The 23,966-nt window shown below is 38.3% G+C and overlaps 1 protein-coding gene and 1 long non-coding RNA gene across 2 annotated transcripts in view; both read right to left on the reverse strand.

Annotated features, from left to right (window-relative positions):
• The window catches only part of LOC101480580 (cadherin-7), a 119,879-nt gene that overhangs the window by 7,271 nt on the left and 88,642 nt on the right, over positions 1 to 23,966 (reverse strand). The window contains exons 10-11 of the mRNA XM_012919301.3: positions 12,920 to 13,037; positions 4,921 to 5,169 (exon numbers count right to left, since the gene is read on the reverse strand). Coding sequence (XP_012774755.1) covers positions 4,921 to 5,169; positions 12,920 to 13,037 — 367 coding nt within the window. The remainder of the gene's footprint in view (positions 1 to 4,920; positions 5,170 to 12,919; positions 13,038 to 23,966) is intronic.
• On the reverse strand, positions 19,964 to 21,287 carry LOC143420325 (uncharacterized). The gene is made up of 4 exons (XR_013100144.1): positions 21,255 to 21,287; positions 20,816 to 20,884; positions 20,535 to 20,609; positions 19,964 to 20,139 (listed from the first exon to the last, which is right to left on the reverse strand). It is a non-coding gene; the product is annotated as an uncharacterized LOC143420325 (long non-coding RNA).

Consider the following 23,966-nt stretch of genomic DNA (forward strand, 5'->3'; position numbering starts at 1 on the left):
TCCAAATACTTACAAGAGGTCTTTTCAGCTTTTGCCAAGCATAACGAAAGACAAATTTGAAGTTAATTGACTTGCTCGGCTGAATAAAGGCTAATTTCCTTTTCTTCTTTTTCTTTTCTTTTTTTTCTTTTTTTGCATGTCACACAGCGTTGTAATGATAGCAAACAACATTTCGCAATTTTAACAGTCAAAGCCAACGCGGCCATTTTCAGGTCACAATGTGCACAGTCAAGCTGAAAGATGGTATCTGAGAAAGAAATCGTCTGCTGTGTGAATGCAGACACATAAATAGAGACGCAGATGGAAGACTTGCACAGGGGACATGGACTAAAATAAGAGACAGATGAGTAGACATGGTGATTTAAAGGATGAGTCTGATAAGAAATAGTCAGACAGAAATAACTGTCTGGAGATCTGGAGTGCTGCGTAATGTTCTAATTGGCCCTCTGGAGGACTGGGCAATATCTGACCTGTACTGGGGGGAAAAAAACTGGATCATAATGTGATAATGATCCTCTCAGTTATTTGGATACATCATCCAAAAAGGACTGTCATTAAAAAGATTCTAAATGACTTAAAAAAAATGCTTGTGTTGAGATGTTTTCAGGAACATAACTGCAAGAAGCAGAGAACAGGCTCAGTAATTAAATCTAAAAATATCAGCCTATGATTAATGGCCACTTAGCTTATGAACATGTAGTGCTAAAGCTAATGCACACAGCTCTGTGGACTTTGAAAGCAGACCAGCAAAAACGCCGCATTTTCTTTAAGCTCCCGTGAAGCTCCAAGCTCCAGGACAAAGTGGAGGAGTGACACTCCGAAGAGCTCTCCACACGCAACATGCATTGTAGTTTTTAGACCTGTCATGAGGACAGATAGCTAGAATCAGCGTTACTGGTGGAAGTGCGTGCTCCACTCACCTGATGAGAGGGAGAGAGAGAGATTGATGGAAGAAAAGAAGGGGAGAGGGATGGAAAAAAAAAAGAAGACATAAGACTAACGGCACCTGAGGATGACAGCAGGGAGACAGCTCCGGTCTTATTCCGGCTCATGTCTCGTCCACAACAATACAATCACACGCAATCACAGCCTCAATTGCTACCTGCAGATTGAAAAAGATCTTGATGGAACACTATCAAGGAAGATCAGAATAAAGGATTGGGCAACGTGGGCACGCATGGGCTGTTAATACGAGGGAAACTAGAGGTCTCTGGTGGGGGTGGATGGGACAAACAGACACAAAGAGGAAACAGCGAAAAGGACAGAGGCCAGTTGAGCAAAACAGACTGATGGGTAAAGCTACGGAGCTAAGGACACACAGTCACATTCACACAAACACAGAAACTTGGAGGTATATTAAACTTTAGGCCATTAGTTCCATGCCCATGGCCTGAGGACATGTTGTGTAGAATAGAGGCAGCTTTCATTAGAGGTGCCACGCTCAGGGTTGCACTGCTACGTATTTCCCCCTGTTGCTCTTTTGAAGTTTTCATTTATCAAAGAAAGTGCTCTCTGTCGCAATGAAAAGAAGGCAGACCTCAAGGGGACTAGGATGATAAGCAAAGTTTGACCCCATCAAAGATCTCATTTCAGTTATTGTATATGCTGTTTAGATCCACCTCGGCTTTCAGTGAAGATCATCTAAGCGTTAAACTATGACTCTGCCCTGATGGGGTAAGGCTTTATCTGTGGGTTTTATGAGCAACGATGCAGCCAGGAGCTGACGGCTCACTGCTGCATCATCTATAAGAGTATGCTAATGAATTTTCATTTACAAGTGTCTTTACTAATATCTTAACATATGGTGTTACAGAAAAACAGTAACAGAGTGCCCTTGAAATGCAGTATTCCATACAGTACTTATCTGTATGACCTCCTTGTATTATTATTAGGTTAATAAAATACACTGACATGTATCTGGGGGAAGCTGTAATAAGAGCTCTCTAAAAAATGATCTAAAATCTAAAATCTCATCACTGACTCAGTCTGCCTTCAGGCACTGCTTTCTCTCAATAAAAATGCACATTATTACACTGGATTCTTTTTTCTTTAACGTAAATGCAAGAGTGCTGGGCTGTAGCAAAAATGACACACACACTCACGCACACACACACACACATATACATATATATATATATACATATATATATATATTTATTGTTCCTGGGATCTGCTGGAGCCACTCGCCCAACTTGGGGGTCACTGCATCAAGTGCTCTGCTGGGACCACTGTTACCTTCACCCTCCACATCTTTATGAGCTCTTCTCTGAGCCCTTGGTACTTGGTACAATATATGCATTTATTAACAATAAAGACTATAACAATTAAATCTTTTTAAACAAATGTTTAAGTAAGTTTTTTTTTAGCAAATTAATCCTATTTCGTGAAAGTCAGACAAAGTATATCAAGGTGATCTTTTATCTGTTCTTGACTTACTTAAGTAAAAAAATGACATGAAGAATTTTACCACAAGATGAGCACAAAAACCATTACACTAACTCTAGCCAACTGATCCTGTTGGCATGATTTCAGTTGTATTTCACTTGTAAACATCCAGGGCTGACCGACTGAGGTCACGTGTATTTACCAAAGAGCAAATATGAGAGGCAGCTATCTCCCCCAGGTTTGACCTCTGCAAGACCTGAAGATGCAACTCTATTTTAGCAAGAAATCTCTTGCACACTCAGCTGCCTGGAGAATGCATAACAAGCACGGTCTAAATGCGCTGTAGATGCTGAGGTGAGCTGTGGTTCTCACATAGTGCACGACTGTAAAGCTACATTACCAACACTTAATTCTGTACTTACTCCTGAACTACAAGGTTTAAAGTTAGCTTAAGTATATCCCCACTGCAACTTAACAGACAAATGGAGCTAAGCTTGTATGCTGTTCAGCCAGACAACTAGGAAGAAATGCTTAAGTCTACAGAAACTCTCAGCTTCCTGCCTACTCTTGATTTGCTAAGGGGCTTAATTATCATAGGAGTTGACAAGGTCAGAGGTGGGGGAGGGTTTATTTTACTTACAAGCAGCCAGGCTTTTTAGCAATTTTTGGTGGTCTTGAGCAATACTTTTCCAGGCTTTCTGAAAGTCTTTCAAAGTTCTTCTTTGGACAATCGCTGCTTTTTTCATTTATTTAGAGTCCAGTCATTATAAAAGCCAAGCATAAAAAAGAGCATCTAACTCAAAGGAGGAACCAGTGTCGTGTCTACATATAACAGTCACCTTTTTAAATTGGGTCTTTAGGCAGCTTGTTGCAAAAGCAGTAATTTGCTACAGTGAGTCTACCAAAAATGCCAAAGATAGCAGAGTTTGACAGGTATAATGTGTGCGTGTGTAGGTACACGTAAGTTCTTTGTGTTCTTGTGATGCTGAGAAAAAGATGCTCAAGAGATGTTAGTGAAAGAAATGACACTATATAGCCTTGCCAGCCGTTTTACTGATGTAATCTCACAAGCTATAACATTATCAGATCACACTCATATACATGTTATAGTGCTGCTGCTTCTTCATGCTTATTTGCTTACTGGGTTTTCACACATTTTATGTATTATTATAGACCAAAGAATTAGTTGATGAATAGGCTGCAGTAGTACTCAGATACAAACAATCTTATAAGGAGAACTCCAGACGCCCGTGTGGAGCCATAACAATGTTTTTATCGCGCTTTCTTCTGCTGTTTTCTTGCATTCACTGATTTGGCTTGTTTGTCATTCGTCATATTTGCAATTAGGGCGAAGCAGCTTGGCAACAAACACACAATTCAAGCTGAAGTTTACAGCTCAGGGACCGCTGTTCTTTGTTGAGATTCAGGGTATAACTGCTTCACTTCACTAAGTTAAATATTAGCTGCTCGTGGTAAACTCTACAATGACAGCCGATGTCTTGGCTCTGTTCAGTCATTGTTTGTGCAACATCAGTAGCCATTAGTCGCTGAGGCTGTCTAGAGATCTGCTTTTGGACAGAGTTTTAGCATTTCCTGTATGATTTTCTGCTGGAGCTGCATGCTGCACCCATCTACCCATCTGCCCGTAATTGCATTAGTATCGATTTGGCTTTAATTTTAAGTTCTCATAAAGAGCTGAGGTCATTTTTGTATGATTGGTTCTTAATTGGAGAAATCCGAGGGCATGAAGCACTTGCTAAAGTAGGTCAGTGAGCAATGGTGCGAGTTATTGTACAAAATCTTTAGCTGCTAGTGCTATAGCCACATTAGGGAAGTTGAAGGCCAGCAGCACGACTAGAATTATTGCAGCGCTGCTAGTGACAGCGTTGCCTCTGAAATGGTTAGTTCAAAAATAGGGAATGGGTCTGCAGCCACTCTACGGTCAGTTGCCGTCTTCAAAGCAACTTAAGGTAATAAGATAGTAACAAAACAGAGTCAGACTGAGTTTCTAACTGAATGGGGTAAAATTGGCAATTGCATAGAATCTGTTATTGATAATATAAAAAAAAAACACCTCTTGCTTGTTGCAAATCTGTAGCTATCTACACACACAGAAATTGGCATTCAACATTCAACAGAAATTTACATAAACTACTTACATTCAGTCAGAGTCAGAACGTCAAAAGATTTCAAACGAAATTTCAACAGAAATAGCGATATGGTTGTGCAGTTAGGTGATTTGACTGTAAAGTTAGTGTAAAATGTTTTAATATATCCAAAATTGCATGCCCCCCAACCCCCCCAAAAAGCAAAAAACAATCCAAAGCAAACAAAAAAAATAACCCAGGTTGTAGAAGTACAGCGACTTTCACCCCTGCAATAAAGACGGTCCACTCTGGGCTGTCCAACCAATCCCATGAGCCACCAAAAAAAAAAGAAGAAGAAACAAATAAACACACACACACACACCCACACATATCCACACAAGCTGCTGTTAACTGGACTTCCGTGACACTAAGGTCATATAGGGCTTACCCAGAAGTGTGATGATGCAGCCCAGAATAGCCAGGAGGGCACCTGTGCTGAGGCCAGTTGCTGTATAGGCCACAGCTCCACAAGACAAGGCCACTCCGTCAGAGTCACAGTCACACACTCGAACTGAGAGTGTATTTGTGCTGCTGAGAGCAGGACTTCCACTGTCCACAATCAACACAGGGAGTCGATACACAGGCTGCTCCCGTCTCCTGAAGCCACCTCGCTTTGTCAATATGGATGCTGTGTTGTCTGCAAAGTAGAGTTAAAGCATGAAAGCATCATATCACTTGTAAGAGAAGACATGGGAAGCTTTATTTAATCTGCATATCAAGTTTATTGGCTTCAAATGAACAATGAACTGCAAATATGTGACTAGCAGGGGCTTAACTTCTATCTTATAATGATTGCTGTGCTTTGGTTGTGCAGTTTGAAATGATTTTACAGTATTAAAAGCAGCAATGCCAACAGATGGTGTCATTAACACAATTCATTATATGACACGCTGTGGCATCTCTCCCTGCTCTGACCACCTGTTGGCTAATAACAACTTTGGTTTGATGGTAAAATCTTATATGAAATCGCAGCACATGAAAGAGAAAGAGGCGGCTAGAAGAGAACAATGTGCCATTACATCAGCTGAAAAAAGCCATTTCATGTCAGCTATATCAATAGACTGAAATGCACTTTCAAATTTTAGCAGTGCATGATTGAAATGTAGATTTTTTTTTGCCTTGAAGGACAACTCCATTGTTTGTCTGGGGGATATTCAGATTGCTTTCAGAAGCCCAAGAACAAGGAGAAAATGAAAATACCGAGGAGTTCTCTTGCAAATGTGACATTAGTAAAATCAGGGGAGAAAAGTTTCCTCGTGGATGAATAAAAAACACACAGCTGGTTAGTAACAACTGAGATGGGTTGCACACTTAAAACGCTGAATAAATATGTTCTGCTGCTAAATGTGAAACATGTGGCTGTGCCTGGTATTTGTCCTCAGGGGACATCTGTGCGCAGGAAGGTGGAAAACACATATGAATAAAGTGCAAATGTTATGCCAGTATTTGATTACTGAACATGCTGTCCCACCCCTGATCATTAAACATGCTGCTACAACAGTCTCCACTCCTAGATTTTGGAAGCTAACTACAGGCATTTGGTGCCATTCAGCCATGAATAAATAAATAGATAAGTAAACATGAGTACAGTCTGATTTTGACCAGTGTTGATTTGCAGTCTGCGCTCTAGTAAGGTGTTGGATGGGGTTAGGGCTTGGTGCAAGCCGGTCAGGATCCTCCACAACATGCTGGAAAAACCATCTCTTTATGAAACTGGTTTTGTGCGCTGGGAAACTGACATGTTGAAAAATGACAGGATCTTTTCCATATCCCTGAGCATTGTACTTGGCACACCTGAACACTAGAACCAAAAGACTAAGAAACAAGTGCAAAATGTCTTTTTCAACTCATATTTTAGTCTTTTAGTGTTTGACAGCAATAACACACATTGATCGTACAACTGATAAACTACTTGTAAAGGTACTTCCTGTTAGAACTGGAAGTTCTAGTGATCTATTACCCGAAATTCCACAACAGTGTTATTTGTCATGTTTCCTTTTAGTAAAAAAATCACTGATGTCTTGCGCCTTTAATACGTAGAGTTAGAACTGAGCCAAAATGGCTTGCAGCTAACCACAGGTATGTGGGCTTTAATCAGCGGACAAGTCAACTATTGCATTGGCTGCACATATGAAACATGTTTGAAAGAAATAGTTAATAAAACATCAGGCAGCAACTGATCTTTACATATCACAAATTTTATTTTATCTGCTGATTCAACACACCCACTGGAGAAGACTGCTGCTCAGCTTACTTCAGTCATATTCATGAACATGTTTGGCCCACTTTTAATTACATTTTATTAACCAGTAGTGCTGTTGTTCTCTAACTTTCCATCCATTGTAGAAGGAACCAGTTACCACTTTAGTTTAGATTTAGAGGTCTTTATGAGTTTTTTGTCTTTTGCCCTGTCTAACTCTCCTTACCCCCAACTGGTCGCAGCAGATGGCTGCCTGATTCTGCCTGAGGTTTCTTCCTGTTAAAATAGCGTTTTTCGTTCCCACTGTTACCAAATTCTTGCTCATAGGGGGTCGTTTGATTGCAGGGGTTTTCGCTGTAGGGTCAATATAAAGCATCTTGAGCATGACATGCTATCATTAGTTTCTTCTGAACTTTTTTAAGTTCAAAAGAAACTAATCCCAGAAATATTTTGTTAATAAGCGTCAAAGACTCATAACTGAAAGTTCGTCTTTCATCTCTTAGGCTACAAAACTTTATTTTATTTTATTTTTTTATTTTGGCCATCTTGACAGTAGGTAGACAAATTGATTGCTTCGTGAGGTGGTGTGAGGTGAGGTGGTGTGAGGTAAACCACCTGCAGCTGAATGTGGCCAAAACAAAGAAGCTGGTGGTGCTTTAATTTCTACGAAGGCTCAGATCCTTCAATGTATGCAGCAGGCTGCTCTATATGTTCTATCAGTCTTTTGTTGTGAGCCCCATCTCCTTTGCTGTGGCATGCTGGGGTGCATGCATCAAAAGCAAAGGACGCAAACAGACTGAACAAACTCATCAGGAAGGCTGAGTTTGCTGTTGGCATGAAGCTCACCATCCTGGAGGAGGTGATCAGTGACAGGATTCTGGCAATCATGGACAATAACTCCCACCCCCTCCATAACACACTATACAATCTGAAGAGCAGTTTCAGCGACAGGTTCCTTCAAACTTGCTGTCTGGGGGAACGTTACAGCAAGTTGTTCCTTCCTGCTGCTATCAGGCTCTTTAATTCATCCACTTGGGTCAGATCCACACATGTGGAACAGTATTAATCACACCTCAATGCACCCTGTCACTTTTGTACACCACGACATATTTACACACATACTTGTACTTTTATATTTATATGTATATTTTTCTTTATACCTATAGCTCTATATTTATCTATTTATCCTAATATGTATCTATTAGGGGTGCAACAATACTCGTATCGATATTGAACCGTTAGATACAGTGCTTTCGGTTCGGTACGCATATGTATCGAACAATACAAATTTTTTAATTTATTTTATCAACTTTTCTCCTGACGATGCTGTCTGTGTTGAGCACTCAGTGGATCTGCGCTCGACAGTGCAGCCTAAGCGGAGTAGTCGAGCGCAGATTCACTGACCGCAGTGCAAGCTAGCAAGACAGAAGTTAAGCTCTTGTTGCAACATGGCAAATTGAACCTCCCCCACCCTCATTCAGATGTGGCGTTTGGAACTATTTTGGTTTTCATGTGAAGTATGACCCTAAAGGTAAGCGCGTCATGGACAAAAGTAAAACAGTATGTCGGATGTGCCACGCAATGCTCAATTACATGGGTGGGAACTAGTGCGTTAGCGCAGTTAGCTCGTTAACGTGTTGGCGCCGTCCAGCCCCACGCACGGGGCGATCCGTGGTAACTCGTTAACGGAGATTTGTCGTGTTGTGGCGTTAACGTCATTTCAATGAGATTAACGCTGACAGCACTAGTGGGAACACAACGAATATGACTGCACATTTACGCCGAGATCATCCTAGTGCAAAGACAAGTGGAAGCAGACAAACACAACAAGCACAGATGCTACAAACTTTACCCGAGTCATTTAGACAGCCGTTAGCACATGATTCTCCTTATGGGGACCTCGATCGAACCCAGGTTAAGATGCACTGCCCCAGAAGAAGCGTATAGTATAGCTTTTATTTTGGAAAGAGCCATTTCTCTGTAATAAACTCTCTTTTCCAAAGATGAGTGATTTCTCGATCAGATAGTTTTATTTTTTTTATTACTTTGTTGTTTCAGCAACATTAAATTTAAAAACTGTACTTTTGAGTTAAAATATATATTTATAATTTTAATAAATGACAAATTAAAAAGGCATGAACATTTTTTTGTATCGAAAAAATATCGAACCGTGACACCAAAGTATCGAACCGAACCGAACCGTGAATTTTGTGTATCGTTGCACCCCTAGTATCTATCATAACTCCGTTTCGATATGAGCGCTTGTTGTTTTTTTATATATTTGCTGCTATGACAACTCAATTTCCCTCTGGGACTACCGTAATTGTCGGGCTATAAGCCGCTACTTTTTGCACAAGCTTTGAACCCTGCGGCTTTTAGTCAGGTGCGGCTTTTCTATGGATTGTCCATGATTTTTGTCATATCGTAAGACGATTTGTTTTGTTTGTTCTGCTGTTGTACGGCACTACGTTGCCTGGCGGAAGGATCGGGGTTCAAGAGTGGTATGTTAGTCACATGTCCGTCTGCCAGGCAACGTAGTGCCGTACGAAGTAGCGCGAAAAACAAACTTCAAAGTAGCGGTACGCGTTCAGCGGGAGTTGTGGATGATGAGCGGCGATAAACTTGCAAGTTATGCCCAAAAAGCAAGTTATGCCCAACGCCATCGGTGGATTCTGACAGCGTGGAAAAGTGTGAAAACATCCACGATCACCAACGGATTTTGAAGGGCTGGACTGCTGCATGATGGAGAGGAGGACACCGCCACAGCCCTTCAGAGGGTGTTCGACTCTGACACTGACAACGAGGATTTCTTTGGTTTTGAAAGTGACAACGAAGGAGAGAAGAAGAGTGGATGACGAAGCCATCCTGAGCCTGTTTGTATCCGACACTGGAGAAGAGGACTTTGGTGTTTTTAGTGCGCAGGAAGAAGAGAAAGATGGTGAATGACTGACTTTTCTTCTTGTTAAAGCCGTGTCACTGCACCTGAGCCTAAAAGGTAGGCCGAATCTATTTTTCTGGTGTGCTGTAGGCTACTGTTATGTACTACATGTGCAAATATGTACCCATAACTTGTTTTTCAAAATATTAATAAAAGTGATGTCTCCAAACAGCCATCTCTTTCCTGACAATTCCCTTTGTGCATATTCTCTTACATATGATAAGTCAACATTGAAACACCTGCGGCTTTTAGTCAGGTGCGGCTAATGTATGTACAAAACAGGATTTTCCCCTGATTTTAGCTTGTGCGGCTAATATTTAGGTGCGCTTTGTAGTCCGGGAAATACGGTAATAAAGTTTCTCTGATTCTGAAAAGATATTCACATTTTAATCAGTTTTACATTTGTGAATTAAACTGAAAAAAAAGGGTATTATTTTTTTTAAGGTTGCTTCTTTAAAAATGTATTTAAACAGACCTTAAATTGTATAACTGCGCAAACAAAATAACATTTCCTTGCATTGATTATTGTGTTTTCTTTGTTTAATTTCCATTGATCTGCATTTCCTTCGTTATGACGTACTAAATCATTAAAGCTCATACAGAATTCATTAAGAGTCATTTGGGTACCATGGAAAAAAACACATATTAACATGCTATAACACATTACACTGGACACCACTGAACATACTATGTTGTTGTTGCAACATTTGTAAATGTGTCCATACAGTTCATTCAGTATACTCAACATACTGAATAAGAGGTTAATAGAATATCTCCTCAGAGAACCTTTTTCTATTCAAGCTGTCCTTAGTCTACTAAGGTGTTACTAAAACAACAAGTACATGATGTAACACATGTCTGCACTCAGAAGGATTACTGTGGCACAACCTGGTTGCTGCTGCTGTTCTTTATACAAACTAACATTGCTGCCTGAGCCGAGCTCCCACACATGTGAACAAAACACTCGACAAAGGGCCATCACCTCAGAATGCACATCAGCTCAGCACATGCTATGTTTTTCAAAGCAGTGGGAATTCATGTAAGTAAGTAATGATGGAGTCAGACACAGTTCTCACATCTTTAAAAATATATGCAAATTACCACTTAGGCTTTTCTATAAGAACAACTAATTTTCTACATCCACCCACTGTTTTGCTTGTAGGTGGATAACAAATCATTATGACACAAAGACAGTTTTCACCTTGTGTGTTTGATTTAAAGTTATTCCTTGATCCGACACATAGACACCTCGCACTAAGTTGAACAAAGTTATAGCAAGACTGAGTTCTCACTCGGATGTGCTCCAGTTACAGAGGAAGTTTGTTTCTGGATTTCGTTTTGATGAACAATTACCAAGGAAAAAAAGTAGAGGGGGCATTGTCACGGCAGAATAATGGTTTCATTTGGCAGTGCTGGGCATGCCGGGGGCCACCAGTTACTCTGTACTATTTTTTTTCCTGAGTCAGATTGCAGAGTGTATTATAGCCAGATACAGGGCAGATATAGGGAGCTGAGTGAGCAATGACTAAAGTGTCAATTGCATTGCTGCCAGGCTCAGTTGGAAGGAATAAACAACAAACAGACCATACCTAACTTGAGCAACACCTTTTACAGACTCTTAAAGGCCAGTAGCAATTATCTCAAGGGATTGTTTTAAAAATGTATCTCCATGAAATAAAGCTAATCTGACTGAACTCTGACAGTAATGTAGAAGCAGTTTAAACCTCTGACTGAATTCTTCCAAATAACATGTATTAGTTTTTATACAAGTATCGACTACCAATATGTATGTACAAACTATTTTTTAAATTTCTCATCAGCATATAAAAATAAGGCTAGGCCACCAGCTGTTCATTCAACATTAGGCTTCATCTGAGCTAATGCGAGTCGCTGAACTCAATATCACTCAATGTTTGTGGTGTTGGTGTCTTTTAGAGAAGTGTTTCCCAACCTTTTGGAGCCACAGCACATATTTCACATTTGAAAAATCACACGGCACACCACCAAACAAAAATATCACAAAAAGCATTTTGATAATTTTCCCCTGTGCACGAATTATAGCGGAATTGGTTCGCTTCTGACCACTACTCATGCTATGGCAGGGGTGCCCAATCCCGGTCCTCGAGAGCTACTATCCTGCAGCTTTTAGATGCATCCCTACTCCAACACAGCTGAATCAAATGGTTTGATCTCTTCAGCATGCCATCATGTTTGGCAAAGACCTGATAACAAGCCATTCATTTGATTCAGGTGTGTGGGAACAAGGATGCATCTAAAAGCTGCAGGACGGTAGCTCTCGAGGACCGGGATTGGGCACCCCTGTGCTAGGGCCTTCATCTGGGTCAGAATTTTCTCCAGGACCCAGGTCATATTGACTATTTTTTCCCCAAGTATTTATCTATTGCTATTATATGCTGCATTGTCTAACTCACTGCATGACTTTTATGTAATTTCTTCTTCGTCTTCTTTAGTTTTACTGGCAGTTGGCAACCCATTTAATTAAAGGAGGTAGTTATACTGCCCTCTAGTGGAAGAGAATGTAATAGTTCGGCTGTTTACTCATGCTGATCGCTTAGAGTACCAATCTTGTGTAACCAGATAATCTTCCACGGCACACCTGATCATTTCTCACACTGTTTCAGAGCACTTGTGATATAGTGACATTGCTTTACGTTTCCAAAATGCTCAAACTGAGGCTTAAAAATGGGAGTTGGGTGACCTAAATCAATCTCTAATACGGTAGAATTAAACCAGAAAAATGATGTTTGACACAAGTCAATCAATTAAAGGTTATCCACATGCTGCATTTTATAGAATCAAATATAATTTTTAGTGTTCGACTATGGACTGGGAAATTCTGCAATGCATAAAAATGCAGAAAGAGACCAATCATGATATAAAAAATAGATCAGTTAAAATATGAAATCTCAAAAATGCTTTTTTGTAAGATAGCAATAGATCATCCACATAAAAGAACTGATCTGCCTCCTTTAGCATCATTTTAAAAACCTTAGACCATTTTGTTGGCAACATTTTACAACTACAAATTCTACTTTATATAACTTTAAAGCTTTTTAATACCCTCTAAAACATTTTTAGGGGAAACAAACATCAGTGTTTTTTTTTTATAATTCTCTACACTTCAGTATAGAAGTATAGACAAACAATGACATGCACACACACAGGAAAACAATAAAATCATATGAGCTTGAAGATAACATCAAAGAATACCACAAAAGGTTGTCTCACCCTTATTATCTCGCAGAGTGAAGTTAAGGTTACCAGCAGCAGGTCCTGCCAGGGCGAAATAAAAGCGATGACCACTCAAAGGTTCATCCTTATCCACTGCGCTGATTGTCTGGATCACCTGAGGAGAATGTTAACACAAAAAGACATTCGGCATCAGTTAGCTTGCTGAGTTTTATCTGATCTCTCGGGCTAAATAGGCGTTAATCACGGTGTAAAATGCTTAATGTGGGTTTGCAGTTAGTAAGCTCACAATCTCCCTCAACTTGAGGAAAGCATTGTCATCAAGGCTTTTGTATATGCATCACTTTTCACTCTGTCATAAATTTATGTACACGGAGGCATAAATCTTGTTTAAAAGGCCAGGCAACAGTGTGAGTGAACTGGAGAAAACCAACTTGATTCTGATTGATGGAAAGGATTTGTTTTATAATGTTTGGCTGTGGTTTTGTGTCATTTATCTCTTGAAGTACAGTAAGTGCTTATTTGGCAAGAGCTTGGCAACCTCTTAGGGATGAAGTGTTTTCTTTGGGGAAGTGATTTCTCTCAGCAAAACATTGTCCAGAGATTAGTTTTGCAGTCAGTGTAGAGACCACAACACATTTAGTGTGTTCAATTTTAACCCTTTGATGATACTACAAAGGAAAGAAAATGCTATTTTCAAGTGTCAACTAACCACATGGCCTTAACTGTAGAGATGGCAAATCACAGTAAAAGTGGATCGCTGTCTGACAGTAGAGATATCCAAGTAAAGTAATGGCAAAAACCAAAATATAATGCTTTTTATGAAAGTAATAATAATATACTATGCATTGTCCAGACCAGGAAAAACATCTGCTTTTATAGAGGTGCTCACAGTTAATCAACTAAGGATGTACTTAGTTGGGGCGATTGTGGCTCAAGAGTTGGGCGTTCGCCTTGTAATTGGAAGGTTGCCGGTTTGAGCCCCGGCTTGGACAGTCTCGGTCGTTGTGTCCTTGGGCAAGACACTTCACTCGTTGCCTACTGGTGGTGGTCAGAGGGCCCGGTGGCGCCAGTGTCCGGCAGCCTCGCCTCTGTCAGTGCGCCCCAGGGTGGCCGTGGCTACAATGTAGCTGCCATCACCAGTGTGTGAATATGTGCGTGAATGGGTGGATGACTGGATATGTAAAGCGCTTTGGGGTCCTTAGGGACTAGTAAAGCGCTATATAAATACAGGCCATTTACCATTTACCCCATACTATGTACTTTAACTATGAAAGTGCGTTGGTAGCACTTTCCTTTAAAACTCATTGCCCCACTAATACCTATGACTATTACTGTTATTATCAAGCTGTAATGTAAAGAAGTGCTAAGAGTAAGTTTATCAGAGCGGAAAGATATTTCTCAATTATACTAATCAAAAGATTTATATGACAAAGCCAGACTCAAAAATTTAAGTAATCCAAAGGCACACGTCTATGCATAAAATAAAAATATATTCTTTGAAGAGGATTCTCTATGATATAATCTTTAAGGACTAAAAATACAATACTTCCTACATTATTTTATCACTGCATATTACAATAAATCTTGACACTCAATGTTTCATCAAAAATCGCAGCTTCTTAAATTTCAGTGGTAACCATCTGTGAAAGACTCTTCTATTAACTCTGTATTGCAAGATATGTATATTCATTTAAAACCAGTTTAAAGTCATACTGTTGCAAATGCATGTGGTCCTTTGGTCCATTGGATTGACATAGATTGTGGGCTTTAACTATGTGAAAAATTGACATTAAATTTTAGTTAACGCACTTCCGCCATGGGATATTTCAACACATCCTGTTACTGTGTTGTCTGGTTCTGCAAACTACTGTGCATCTTAAAATTTAGGGATTATTTTTTGCTCTCAAATGCAGGTTACAAGTTTTGTTCAACCAACTTTTCAACTCACTTTGAGGATGATCATTATTTCCATTTGCCAATATTGATAAGTGCAATATGCGAAGCTGTAGAGGAAGGAAGCTTTTCCTCTATGTACCCGTGTCTGGCTATGGGAGAGGTTTCTGCTTTAGTTAATAAAGTATTCATCTACTATTTAGGGTTTATCAAGTGTTTAATAAAGAGAAATTGCAAGGTATGAAGAGCAACCGTGTCGTAAAATTGGCTGTATTCATAGCTAAAAGTCAAAATCTCCCTCCGCTGTCAGACTGTGTATCAGTGATATCTGGTAATGACAATATGATGAAAGGAAATATACAGATACGACTGACCAACTCTAATACACACATCCCTCTTATTATATTATCTATCTGACCTGACCTTGGCCACCGCATTAAAAAATGAAGACAATATTAGGTCAGCGCACTGAACTGTTGTATTACTGATGCTCTTCAAAATAAATCCATCCAGCCAAGCATTCCCACTTCATTATTACGAGCATGAAAATAACTCATGATGAAAACTGATGTTGCTTGAGGCAATCCAAGAGAAGCATTCACATCTGTGGGTTAAAAGTGAATACAGTTTGTTTCAGTTTACTTTTTTTGCCTCTGAACCTCAAACTAAACCGAATCTTGCTCCTTCTATTATAGACGACTGTCGAAAACTATAAATAATGCAGGAAATCAGATTACAATTTATTTACACCCACTAGCACATGCTGTAATGATTTTTTTTTTTTTTTTTTTTTTTTATTCATACAAACGTGTTATCTGAAAATCAATTTCTTGTTTTAGCTCCCCCCTCCGCTAACAAAAAAAAAAAAAAATCAAAGCAAAAAGACAAGGCTTTAATTTCAGCATCTAGTAGCAGAAAGAAAATAAAACAAACAAAAAACAAGCAAAAATCTCTCACAGTACACGCTGTACATGAGAAGCACATCAAATGCCGAGACGCCATATGGACGACAAATGATAGCCACCACAACGGCCATCAAAGTGGGTGTTACTGCCGCAGTGTCCTTATAAATTTAGATCAAGCCTCCCGAATCCTTTGTAGGCAATCGAGAAACTCAACCCTGTGACAACTCACACCCGTGGACAGGATCCAAGAGATCCTTAGAAGCAATTCACACTAAATTATCACATCTCCCAGCCCCAAACAGCTCTGAGTTGAAAAAGCAAAATAAGATGAAAAAATTAAAAGAGTGAGGAAGTAGAAAAAAATAAAAACAACCCCAATGATCCATCAGTGCCGAGACATGGATTATCAGTTGTCAGCTGTGATTAAATGCTGCTGGTTACAAGCTGTCAGGTATTAGGGATTTGTGTAGGTGGTAAGCAACATCCTGCCAATTATTAAAACTGGCAGGCGGGGTGAAATACCATGAATGTTTTATTCTTATTTCTTAACAAAATTAAAATATTTGCATCAGCAAGTATTTAAAAAAGTGTCTCTGTTTGCTGTTTAGTTTTGCAGTGCAAGGGGAATTTATATGGGGAGCAGAAATGCAAAAAGGTTATCTGCTCTAGTTCTCAAGAACATTTGGGATATCTGTATATACAGACAGAAGTGATGTTTGTGTTAGCGGCAGATCAGTGACAGGCAAACTCAACAATTGAGCACCTAAACATGCAGCGTATGCATGCTCGGCTGCATATCGCCAAAGCTGCCACTGATCCTGGGATCATAATAACTCACATGCCTCTCACTCTGTTATGGAAATCTCACATCTGATAGAAACCTTTCTTTGTGGTTCCTACACCGCCGATGAATCCAATACACATTCTGAACCCTTTGATGTCCTTTGAATATTGCGGATGGATTCCGAGCTTATCTCTAGGAAGCTTTCCATTCCTCACGGCTGAGGGAAAGGACTCTAAATCATTCTTAAATCAAACACTTTGTAATGTATAATGCCTTTCATTAATGTGGCTCTGATGCAAGGATGCACTGAACCTTTGGTGGGGAATCCTCAAATGGGTTGAGTAGGAGACAGGAGGAGAGAGGCATGGCTGCGGACATAAATTCTCGCTCAAAGACATTAACAGCTGCAGCCGACTGGTGCCTGTCGCAAGGAACGGCTGAGGAGGCCTATGAATCACCGAATTAAAGGGTTTTTTGAGTTTACACATGGCTGCGTGTCAGACCACACCGGATATTAAAGGACAAAGGTGTCTCTGTTTGTTGCCTTCAAAGGGAAGTAAGAGAATGTGCAGTACACAGAGGAATGTATGCACATTTGTATTGTAAAAGTGGGATGTTACTCAAACTCACTAAATTGTAACCAAATTATCCATAAAATGAACAAAAACAAACAAACAAAAAACAAAAACAGAAGGAACTCAGATTGAAGAATGACATTTAGAGCCATATGAAAAAGAAAGGTTTTCATAGGAGTCTATTCAGTACTGTGAAAATCTAAGCACATCTAATAAATCAGCAACCTATACCTATAACCTATAACTCTTAGATAGCAGTAACTTAAATGAATCATTTTCTGTAAGTCTTTCACTTTGTTATAGAGGAATTTTGGCCTACAGTTCATTGAGGTTTGTGGACCTTTTTTCATGCACAGCTCTCTTCAGGTCACACGACACCATTTCAGTCAGGTTGAAATCTGGAATTTTGTGTGATCCAATTTATGGTGTCTTCTTCTTTTTTAATCAAACTGCTGCACTGACTTCTTTTTTAATTAAATGTTTTCTTTTGTAATCATTTTATTATTTTTCTGTATATTTCTAATATTTTTTCTTCTTATGTATTTCTCGCATGTATTATTTTAAGACAGGCGGGGATTATGGTTCCTCCCCCCTGTCTTTATCGTTAACTGTCTAGTCCAGTTTTACTTGGGCGTCACTTAACCTATTAACCAATAGCAACCTGTTATATGTCAGCTGGTTTATCTATGAAGGTGTGATTGGTTAATTAAATTTTTTTCTGTTTCTTGTCTTTTATTTACACACAAATTGTACTTTGTGTATCCCTGATGAAGGCCAGAAGCTGAAACGAGTTGGTCAGTTAATAAAGTTGTTCCTCTTTCATTCTAAGAGTTGTTAGAGTTCCTGCGTTGTGAGTTTTTCATCCTCTCCATGCACCTTGGAAGTAGGTAAAGCTGTGCCAGAAATTTTTGCTGCGATATGATCCAATTTCAGCCAAGCTGGCTTCATATTTGATTCTAGAATAATTTGTTATACAAGTAGTTCACAGTTGACTGAATGACTGCAAGGTGCCCAGGTCCTGTGTCCTGTAAAACAAGCCCAAATCATCAACCCTCCACCACCTTTTGAGAGAATGACTATATGAAGCTTGTGCTGGAGAAGATTTAGATGTCTTTATGTCAATATGCTATGTTTAGTTGTAGATTACAGCCAAACAGCTACACTTTTGTCTGTTTGGAGTTCTTTTTGGAGAGTAGAGGTTTTAGCCTGGAAACATTTCCAAGAAGTGTTTTATTTAATCTTTTTTTTATAATTAACTTGCCTGTAGATTCTGAAATCTCTCGAGGTGTTTGCAGTTCCTCTGCGTACTGCACAGCCTGACCTTGGGTCGACTGTGTATGATGAGGAACAACCATCGCTTCTCTAAGATAGTTGCTGATGCCTTTCTTCCTTAACATTGTGTTAACACACACACTTGACTGCTCCAGACTAGCAAACTGACAAAACTTCCTCTTTCATAGAGGTGCTCACACGCTCTGATAATCAGTTAATCAAATGCACTTGATTAGCAGCACCTGGCTGCTACTTATCCTCTCAATTCTTAAGGAATGGTGTACTTAAGGGCTGCATAGAGTCCTGTGAACACTTTCTTTTTCACTTGACTGTATATGAGTTTAGTCTACTGTTGCCTTACTATCTTTTTGATCGCTTGGGTGATTGTTGAAATCCCTTCATGCTTTATCTGTATCATAACTTTTTTTAATCTAATCGACCTTTGGCAATTTTCCCAGTTTTAAAGAAGTGATATACAAAACTGCTGGGGCATTTTAGGAAAACCCTTTAAGGAAAAATCATTTTCACTCCAAAATACATATTGTTTTCGTCCTATTTTAGAGATTTATCTTTACAACAACAAAAACTTTTAGCATATTCAAACTAAAAGGAAAGTGACAGATCTTTTTATTGTGAAGTTGTGTTACTTTGTTTTCATCGGTTGAGAAAGTAACTATAAAGTCAGAAGGCAGCAGCAGTGTCAACAGGAATGGTGACAGCTGACAGCGAACAACACTTCTAATTAAAAGTCTAAGAATAGCATTTTAAACCTATACCTCACTTCACTAAGATGCATGCAGTGAGAACTGATAAGTAAACATCAACTTAAAGACATTATTGCGCAGCCAAACCTTTGACACAAAGGTGTCTGCGTGACAGTTTTGAAAAGTGCTACACAGTTTGTCAGTCTCAGTGACTTCTTTGTGCTCACGTTCCTTGATTTAATTAGAAAATTAGAAAACAAAAATTGTTGACTTTGTAAAACAATAATGCAAAGATAAATGGTATTTTTAAGTGAGTGGAAAATAAATGTAAGTACTTTTTAAATATCAAATGAAATGTGATCTTAGATCATACGGTAAAAAAAAATATTTTAAAATACATTTTGAAATATATTTCTAAATATACAAAAAATGGCCAAAAATATATGTGCTAAAATACATTTTAAAATATATTTATATATTTAAAATGTATTTTAGCACATATATTTTTTGGCCATTTTTTGAAATATATTTCAAAATGTATTTTAAAATACATTTTGAAATATGTTTATGTATTTTGAAATGTATTTTAGCACATATATTTTTTGGCCATTTTTTGTATATTTTGAAATATATTAATAAAATATATTTCAAAATACAATTTAAATTTATTTAAAATCATTCAAAAAAATATAAATTTAACCCTTCATATATTTCTAAGAAAACACATTCACATGTAACATCTGAAAGAAATCTTTATTTGATGTTTAAAACATACATATAGCATATCAATCAAGCAAGGAATATTCATTTTATAAGTTTATTCTCATTACATACTTAAACATTCTAAAAGAAACACACACACACATATACATATATGTGTATATATATATATATATATATATATATATATATATATATATATATATATATATATATATACATACACACACACACACACACATATGTGTGTGTATGTGTATATGTGTGTGTGATTGTATGAACATAAGTCAGCATACTTAAAATGTAATTTCTTTTCCTTTTCCAGCAGTCTCAGTTCCCCCAGCTTTCACGGCAATCCTCAAAGCCCTTCTGGACACGCTGGGAAACCCCTTCCTTACCGCCACTGTAACAAACAAAAGTCACAGTTCTATTACTTTTATCAGAGTTAAAATAAAAATGTGATTTATGTTAGCTGGCTTCATTTAGCAAACAGATATTTCTGTTTATATAGATACAGATATTAATACAGATATATTTTACGCATAATTTTACCTCTTTTTTTTCCTAGATGGGAAGTCTATCCAGTTCACATTACAGTAATGCTAACACCCCTTTTGGTCGTCTCTCCTTACCTTCCAGCATTCATAAATCTGTTGACCTTCTTTGTCTGAGACCAACCACTACAATGCATCATCACCTATTTGTATTGGTAACTTACTTTACAACCTATTTTAATGGTTGCAAAGTAAGTTACTTGTGCTGTATGCAATTTTAGATACACAGAAAGTCTTCACTTACTATATATGGCTGTCATAGTGTCCTTATCAAGGGCAGTTCTTCACTCTGCGCCGATGTCCGTTTTGCTCTGTCCTCCTATAAAAAGCATGAACATTTGAGTGTTTGACTAGTTTTAGATTTCCAAAAATTTGATATTTGTACAACTAAACATTTGAACTACAATATATGCTATTGAGCGATACTTTTATGGGTAATTTTTGGTAAAGAAACTGGTGACAGAGTTGTAGGCTTTTTAAAGTACTATTAGCTAACCATTTGAACTGACTTTCAAAGCTGATTACCTTTTAAATTGCTGTGGATCAAAACCTCCAGTGGGAAGGCGGCCATTAGAAGAACACGCACCATTGAACCTGAAAATAACAGAAACAAACAAAAAACAGAACAATATATAAGAGTCCGGTAGGGTAATAAATCTCTTCTGAAGCAATATAGTTCATTTTGGGTGAAAAACAAAACATTCCTCTAAAATATATATACTGACATCAGCAATCAACATCATGATTGTAATTATTTCCTTTTTAGTACATCTACTGCTGTTTGCATGTGTCAAGCACTACGACTGTATCTATGCATATGCAATGTCTAAGCAGTAGTATTGGTCTGAATGACAACAAACCTAACTAGTGTTTTGGAAAATCTGTTAGAAAACAGTTATTTCAATAATTATGATTAGCATGTGACACAGACACCGCATAAAAAACTACAACAACAAATACTTACTTTAGGAGGATGGGGGAGGGCAGCATGAGGTTGAAACTTTGACATCTGTAAAAAACAAATTCATGTATTACAAACAAGTCACTTAAAAATACATTAATGTGGCAGACTGTTCCCTGTTCAGATGCAGTGTATAAGTACAATCAGGGCTGTCACAACAATGGGGTGGGGCCAAGTGGCTGCAACCCTAGGTACAATGTGCAGGTATATATAATTACATATAATATATGTGAATAAAGCAAGAATCTGTTTAGGTTAGTCACTGTGCTGACTGATGCTTGCTAGGTTTATATGATTGCAAACTGCACAAAAACAACAACAGCAACAACATTAATGACAATGACAAACAAAATTACTTACATTTATGTAAATCTCACATTAGGAAGATCTGCATTCGATTTCATGGGCTGAAATAAATAGGCAGAAACATTACTGCTAAAAAAATAAAAAACAAAAACTCTAAAAAGCCTAAAAATGACTTAAAAAGCAAGGAAATGTGGAACATTGTAATTAGCGAACATTAATAAAGCATAACTGTTCTTTGTTTCTAACCTTGGTAAGTACTCTGTAGCCAGAAGGAGAGGTAGGATTTCTGTGAAAGCCAAATTAAATGTGAATAGGCTTTGATAGTTATTGAGAAGGCAGAATAATAAGAAAAGGCAAAAGTACGTCACAATATAATTAATTAAGTTACATATTTTGATTACCAAATTATGGAAGCGTGGAGCTGCCACCCAGGCAAAAGAAAAATAGAGCTGTATCACGTTATGACGTGAAATGTTTATTGTTCTAACATTATGCTTTTCATGTTTGTATAATATAATATCACGATAATTGTCACGTTCGCACAATATTGTACGGACGTGATAATTATGTACATTTTTCGTACAATGTTGTTCAAACATGTTGTTCAAACATGATAGTATATTGTTAGAACGATAAACTTTTCACGTTATAACGTGATATACTTATATTTCTCTTTTGCCTGGGTGGCAGCTCTACGCTTCCGTTCCAAATACACGAGAATAAAGTAATATTATATCGTTAGCTTCATAGCATAATTGCCTAAGTCATTTGACTAAGTCAATGACTTAGGCACTTATGCTATGAAGCTAACGATATGGGAAAAGGCACCTGCTAGCTTGATGATGGAGGCTTCTTAGACTGGCCACCCGCCTTGGCTTCTTGTCGCCACTCCATGAAATAAAGGTCCGTTTCCTCCATGCCGGCTAATTATTCATCCTCATTAAAATCTCGTATATGTTCAGTTGGCAGAATTGAGAATTTTACATCTTCCAACCACTTAATTAACGCGAACATAATCGGCTTGTTTCTTCCCGTCTCCTGTATCCGGCCGTTCCTCTCGCTGTCAAATTTCGTGCCTCAGAGACGTCGTTATTTTTCAAAAAAAAAAAAAAAAAGAAGAAAGAAAGAAACAGCAACAACTACTAAAGAGAGTTTTTGCACGTTCATTGCACATTTGTGGGAATGTTTAAATATTTAATTTTTATTAATTACTTTTCATTATATCTTTATTTTTTAAACCACCGTGGCAATGCGCATGCGCATACACTCCTGCACGCAAAGGGCTTTGGAGTTGACGTAATGTCGCAATGCATTGTGGGAGCGCAGCACCATCTTGGCAGGTCACGAATCAAAACAAGATTGCTACGAACCATTCTGAAACGTAGCTCAAAAGAAAATGACGGTATAGAGACAGATTCTGTCCAGATGCAAAGAGACGGTACTTGATTGTTGAAATGTGGACCCGTATGAAATATAGCCGTGGAGTAGAAACCCTGAAGACCAAACCGCTATTGACTTAGCATGATCTACTCTCATACCTTGTCTGTGGAGTCAGAGCATACACGGCGCACCAATTTCGCAATTATAAATCTCTGGAGGCGCACATCCAATTCACCAAGGACTGGGTACAAGATTTGGCTATTTTTAAGCCTCCACGTTGTGAGTACGGCGTCATTCAAGCAAAGGTAAGTCAGCTTGAGTACTGCGAGTAAAATGCGTTTGATTCCCCCCAACATTCAAATTAGTGCTAGCAAAAATTCATTCGTGAGGGGGAAATTACAGTGAGAACATGTAGAGGCTCTGTTAGAGGGATAACATAGTGAGTTCAGTGCATTGATGTGACATTGTCCTGAAGGATTTAGTTATTCTTTATGGTTAAAGAAATTGCCCTAATTAATTCATATTTATTATAAATAATCCTAATTACACATCTTGCACACAAGAATTTCACTCACATGTGCTGTACCAATGTACCTGCACATGTGATGTGACAATAAAAAGTGATTTGATTTGTGATTTGATTTGATTTGCTTCCTTGTTTGTGTCCTGTGTCACTAAAAATACATTCATTACATACTTTAGGTTCATTTTTTGCTGATAGGTTTCTAAAAAGAAACATGCAGATTTAGAATATAACATGCAGCGTTCTATAGATGGATACATAAAAACACTTTATTTGTTACATTTATGATAAATGGATTTGAAAGTAAATAAAACACATTTGTGTCGGACTTGGCTTATTAAAGTTCTTGTCTTTAAATGAACTTTGTCTGTGTGTGTTTTAGGTCCTGCACTCTTAAAGACTGAATTGCAGCATTGCAGCCACAGGTCATTGTGAGCATCACAGGGAAGGTTGAAGCCGCCCACTGCAGCTGTATGGCTAGAGTCGTGGAGACTTGCAGCCATGTC

The sequence above is a fragment of the Maylandia zebra genome, linkage group LG9, assembly GCF_041146795.1.
Source record: "Maylandia zebra isolate NMK-2024a linkage group LG9, Mzebra_GT3a, whole genome shotgun sequence".
Taxonomy (NCBI): domain Eukaryota; kingdom Metazoa; phylum Chordata; class Actinopteri; order Cichliformes; family Cichlidae; genus Maylandia; species Maylandia zebra.